Raw genomic sequence first — 6,000 nt, forward strand, 5'->3', positions numbered from 1 at the left:
TCATTTCATGTTAACAGTTTGTCACGGTCCACTGGGAGAAGAGAAATCTGTAAGTACCCAGTTTTGCTTCACTATAATCCAAATTTGCTTTCATTCCTGCATTTGAATGGAAGTCTAACTGTGGTTTGTGTCTCTAGCCTGGAGACACTTGGAGTTCCAATTGCCATCAGTGTACCTGTACTGACGCAAAGGCTGTGGACTGTCAACCTAAGGAATGTCCTTCTCCACCCACATGCAAAACTGGAGAGAAGCTCACCTTGTTTAAATCTAATGACACCTGCTGTGAAATTGGACGCTGTGGTGTGTATTTGTAGTACAATATTTGAATTCAATCTGTTCATTGTTTACTTATTTACATATTCAAGAGACACTTGTTAGGGTATTATGTGTTATACACAACAGTAGTCAGGGGATAAAATAGATTTACTATTCTTCCTTCTAAAACATAGCATCTTTGGAATGAAGGAAACCCAACGTAAGTAGTAGATTAAATAGACATTATATTATTATGAGAAGAAACATAATTGGTTGATAAATAGGATCCCATCTATAATTTTAGTTTCATTAAAAAACTTTATTTTAGAATAAAAATTTATATTTCTTTTTCAGAACCAAGAACATGTTTATATAATAATACTGACTATGAGGTAAGGCCCTTTCTTGTCTAAAATGTTTTTATTAATATAATCATATGAATAAATACAATGCTAAGCTACACCATGGGTCTTTTGGCTTATCATATGAAAAAAATCCCAAAACATCAGTCATGGTAGAATAAGTTCTTCAGTTTTCATGTTCATTTTTCAAAGGACCGTCAATTGTAGCGCTCACCATGTTTCTTTTCAAAGGGCAAAAATACCCTTGATCATTAACTACCCAGCTGTGGAGGGCCTGAACAAAATTCCCCACGGGTCTTGCCAGATGGAGGAGACATAGTTTGTAATATTCAAATCAATGAACAGACTTGAGTTGTAATTAGAGGCAGAAAGATCAGATGGCCAAACTGTCAGAGATCAAATAAGAAAACCCAAAGGACTAGAACCCCACCATGTGGATTTAGCAACACAAGGATAGCAAGGGCTGGATTTTGACAACTGATTTGACATTTTAGACAGTAATTCAACTTTTTGGGAGAAGTGTTAGGAAGTTATAAAAATCAGATGTCTCTCAAATTGATATTAATATACTTGATCTGATGCTAAATATTAAAAAAATCTAGAAACATACATGATAGGTTAGGAAATTTATAAAGCAACCTATGATAGTTTTATTTGTATAACACATTTACCACATTCAAATTTCTCCCTGGACTTCTTAATTTTTAGTTTTCCAAGTCGATCTGACCTGAGAACATATGACTACTTTCAGACACAAAAAATCGTGGTGTTTAAAGAAAAGAAAAAAATTCCAATAATTATGTAGATATGGAACAATTGAAAAAGTAAAATCTTAATTTACTGTTTACTAAGAAAGTTCATTTTGTGGTCTAAGATGTTGAGATGAACAGTTTTTCAAACTGATTTGAATGTTGAACATCAGCTACTTGTGAAGCAATCTAAAGAATTTTAAATAGAGCACAAGCAAGATAGAAGACACTTGGGGAGACTAGTCATTTGTTCTAATCTGATAAGCCCATTTTGAACATTTCTAATTTAAACACCTTATTTCTTTCCCTCAAACTGAGAGCCTTACAAATGCTGAATGCCTTGCTCACCATAAAATAGCCTCTCTTTAAAAATTCTTGAAAATACAATAGAGTAACTTTAGTGAATTTTATTTTGAAGACAGAGAATCTTGACATATTCTGTGCTGTGCTTCCATAAAGAATGTTAACTTGTTCATGGAAATAGAAGACTTTCAAACCATCTGTATTCTTAGTAATAACTTCATGGCTGAAAGTATCATGGGACAGTCACTAAATAGGATTTTTCTTTGGCTTAATTGTAAATCTCAAAGAGAAATCGAGACAAATAGTTTCTCCCTTTTTACCATCCAGATTGGTGCTTCCTTCAATGACCCCAGCAACCCGTGTCTCTCCTACTCCTGCACTGACACTGGCTTGACTGCCACAGTCCAAAACTGCCCAAAGCAGACCTGGTGTGCAGAAGTAAGTTACCTTCCTAGCTACTCAACAGCAAGACCACTTCGTGTTAAACACAAACGCAACCTGTTTCCTTTCTCACTTGGAAATATTTGCACCTGAACAACAGACCTAAATCTCATTGGTAACACAGATCTTTCACGTATCACGTCAGGAGCCAAAGGATTCCAAGTTCATCTACCTTTTACTAAGTGCGCATACCTTTCATATCAAGAAAGACTCACATTTTGTAGGCTTTATAAAACTTTAGTGCTACTGTAAGAGTAGGTTGTTGTACAAAACATTTTGCTATTTCTATAAACAAATGAAACCTTGCCATTTTATCATTTTAATAAAAATATAAATATTCGTAATCACATATATGTGTACTGTTCATATCTTTCTTTAAGCTGCAATTACCAGAGGCTGGGGAGTTAGCTCAGTGGCACAGCACCTGCCTGGCAAGCGCAAGGTCCTGAGTTCAATTCCTGGTACCGGAAAAAAAAAAAAAAGCTGCAATTACTTCACATTTTATGCCTCCAAATATGATAGAGGTTTTTGTATTAGTGATTCAATTCAATTAATGAAATCTTGGCTTCAAATTATCATTTTTTCTGAAGTTACAGTGTATAATATAGTGTCAAGTTGTATACCTCTAACACTGGATTTTAATATTTCATGGAGTGTTCACTTTGAGATATTAGTGGGTCTGAAATTATAACAAAGCCCAGGGTACAGATCTTGATTATGAGAAACCTCTAATTTTTTTGGTTTTTCTCCGGTACCGGGAACCGAACTCACGACCTTGCACTTGCCAGGCAGGCGCTTTGCTGCTGAGCTAAATCCCTAGCCCCGAGAAACCTCTAATATCATTGATTGTTAAAATATTTATTTAAAATGAGGATAATCTGTGTTTATTTTTTGCATGTTCTTTTAAAATAATTTGGATTAAACATTGTTTTCTTAACTAGCGTAGGAAATTTGTGTCTAAATTTTAAGTCTTATTTTTATTACTAAACACACCCTCCTTCTTTGTGTCTCCTGTGGATCTGACAACAGCATTTTCCTCCCTTCCATCTCCCCATTTCTGATCCTATGTTTATAGAAAAATATAAAAGACATTTTCTTATTTCTTTCTCTTTACAGAAAGAAAGAACCTATGATGAAAACAAATGTTGCTATAAATGTAAGTTAACCTGCCCCTTTAGAGAAATGTAAGTTGTTGATAAAAATTTAACATTTCTTTAAAACAAAATGTCAGATCATGAACAGAAAATTCCCTATATTTTTAATAGGTAATCCAACGTATATGTTACACTACCGATTGATACTTACCTATAGTTACATATTCTTGTTGGTTGCCGCATTCTGCCCTGTATAAACCAGTTACGTTTACAAGGGAAAAAAACCTTAGAAAAAGATTACCTGGCTCTCCTAGAATCAAGTTGCGTTGTGAGCCTGCAGGCGGGTGATTGGCAGTGAGAAAACACTGATCAAAACGAATCCATGTCCCTCCTTCCCCCACCCCGTTCCTTCTACTTAATTCCTCTTCTTCTGCCTATATCGATAATAGCAACAATCAGGTAAAATGTATCTGTTAACCGGCTGCCTAGTCCTGGGTGCTGAAATAGTTAATACCCTTATGAACACTAATACTTGAGACTATGATTTCCTATGGCTAAGACAAAGCGGGCTTAGCACTTGTGAACACGTGAAGTCTCACTTGCTCCTCTGTTACCCTCTTTGCTGCAGGTAACACAGATTGCAGACCTTCCCCTGTGAACGTGACGGTGAACTACAACAACTGCAAGAAAAAAGTCGAGATGGCAAGATGCCTCGGGGAATGTAAAAAAACCATCCGGTGAGTTCTTCTGTGACTGCGCCATGTGCACGTACTTTGTAAGCTGTGGAAGAAAGTAAGCTTTAAACCTTACATAGGGAAATTTTTATACGAGAGCTATACTGTCTGATGATTAAGACCTCCTGAAACAAATACCTAAATGAAGACCTGGGCATTTAAACAAACATTACAGATAGTGAGGAGTCATTCAGAGGTAGTTTTAGAAGCACCCCTATCCTACTGGTGGCAAAGGTATGCATCTTTTTGCAGGGACTTCAGTGAGTACTTAAGCGAGTATATTTCTCAAATTATTTTTCAACTTGAATTTTAGAGGTGTATATTTTCTCTGTATGTACCATTTTACAGATAGAGTGATACAGAAAATATTTTGGCAGTATATGGGATGTTTAGAAATCTATCTTGTTTACTTTTTGCAACATAATATCTTACTTACAAAATTATGAATCTTCTTTTTTGGCTTCTGATTCTTGAGGTCTTACCTACCAATTATCATTGACCTGTGTCAGAGATTTGCAGGGATAAGATGCAAGGTCTGGGAAAAGACTGCATTGCTTAGAAGCTTAAGTCGCTTAGACAGTTCATCAGAGTGCAAATATGGATGGCAATTTATGCTAAGGCATTTCAGACATGTTCATTCCTGAATTTTGTTTTCTTTTAGGTACAATTATGACCTCTTTCAGTTGGAAAATTCATGTCTTTGCTGCCGGGAAGAAAACTATGAGTACAGAGAGATTGCCCTGGATTGTCCGGACGGCAGCACACTGTCTTACAGATATAGGCACACCACCACTTGCTCCTGTGCTGACCTGTGCCAAAATTCCCAAACCTCAGCCACTCGCTGATTCTCACCCCACATTTGTAGTTGTATTTATTTTATGAGTGAAGAAAAAAAGTCATGAAAGAGTAAAAATAATGCTGGTATCTTACTCAGCATGAATGCATATAATAAGACATTTGTTTTTCTGGTTGGCTGGCCCTGAAAAATAAATACAACTTTGCAAGCAATTGTTGAGCATATGTATTTGTTTTAAAGCAGTAAGAATTCTGCAAGGCAGCTGGGCAGGGTGGTGGACAGCTATAATTTGAGCACCCTACAAGGTGGAGGTAGGAGGGTCACAAATTCAAGTCCAGCCTCTGCCACTTTCTGAGAGCCTGTGTCATTTTAAAGCATAAAGAAAGGGACGTAGCTCAGTGTAATAGCCCTGACTTCAACCCAAAGTACTGGAGTGGGGATAAAAAAAGAAATAAAATCTGCAAGTTAAGAGATACAGAGGCGCGTCAGGACTCTAATGCACCTTTCTTCTACCCTATCTCCTTAGGTCACTAACCTGCTGCTTTTCCTCTTCTCACTGCTTGTGAAATCATAGCCTTCTTTTCCCACTACTCTATGCATGTCCCTTTCCTTCTACCCCAGCACCCTCTCCTAGGACACCGTGACCACTCTTTTCCTTTCTCCTTAGAGTTTGCCGTCTTTTCTCCTCTTCCTCTCTTGCATTTCCCTCACCGTTCCTATGGCATCCTCCTAAGCTAGCACTCCTGCTTCTGTACGACTTTCCTTCTCCATTTACATTCATCTCAGCTTTGCATTTTCATTTCCCCACTGCATTCTGTTCCTCTTAGTTTACTCAGGCTCTGACAGATTTCATCCACTCAAATGCATATGTATTTACACACAGAATTTTTAGTATCTGTCACCTCCCCAAACTCTTTCCTGAATTTCAGATACATTGATACCGCTTTGAATTTATCGTCTCCCTCTGGATGTTCTATAAATACTCCATCAGCAAGATGACAAGCAAATATCACCCACCACTCCTCTATATTTGGATACCTGCATTAGCTTTAGCTAAAGGAAGTTGAATTAGATTCACATAATGGCGATCATCTGCAGTGTATCTGTTGCTTTATATCCTCACATATATCCTTCTTGTGTATCCATATTGAAGTGCACTTTAGCATAGCAATATTTACATATATAAAAATGTGCAATTAACACATCCTTTCCCAACATGCAGGTGAAACTGATTTAGTGCAACCCATTTATGTACTACCCCTCACT

The 6,000-nt window shown here is 37.0% G+C and overlaps 1 protein-coding gene across 1 annotated transcript in view; it reads left to right on the forward strand.

The window, feature by feature from the left end:
• The window catches only part of LOC102020687 (apomucin-like), a 30,761-nt gene extending 25,815 nt beyond the window's left edge, over positions 1 to 4,946 (forward strand). Inside the window, exons 26-32 of the mRNA XM_005406705.1 lie at positions 18 to 49; positions 138 to 300; positions 610 to 647; positions 1,997 to 2,107; positions 3,227 to 3,266; positions 3,833 to 3,941; positions 4,600 to 4,946. Coding sequence (XP_005406762.1) covers positions 18 to 49; positions 138 to 300; positions 610 to 647; positions 1,997 to 2,107; positions 3,227 to 3,266; positions 3,833 to 3,941; positions 4,600 to 4,783 — 677 coding nt within the window. The 3' untranslated portion in view covers positions 4,784 to 4,946. The remainder of the gene's footprint in view (positions 1 to 17; positions 50 to 137; positions 301 to 609; positions 648 to 1,996; positions 2,108 to 3,226; positions 3,267 to 3,832; positions 3,942 to 4,599) is intronic.
• Positions 4,947 to 6,000: the final 1,054 nt, after the last annotated feature.

This window comes from Chinchilla lanigera, unplaced genomic scaffold (genome assembly GCF_000276665.1).
Source record: "Chinchilla lanigera isolate Chin_1 unplaced genomic scaffold, ChiLan1.0 scaffold00099, whole genome shotgun sequence".
Classification (NCBI taxonomy): Eukaryota; Metazoa; Chordata; class Mammalia; order Rodentia; family Chinchillidae; genus Chinchilla; species Chinchilla lanigera.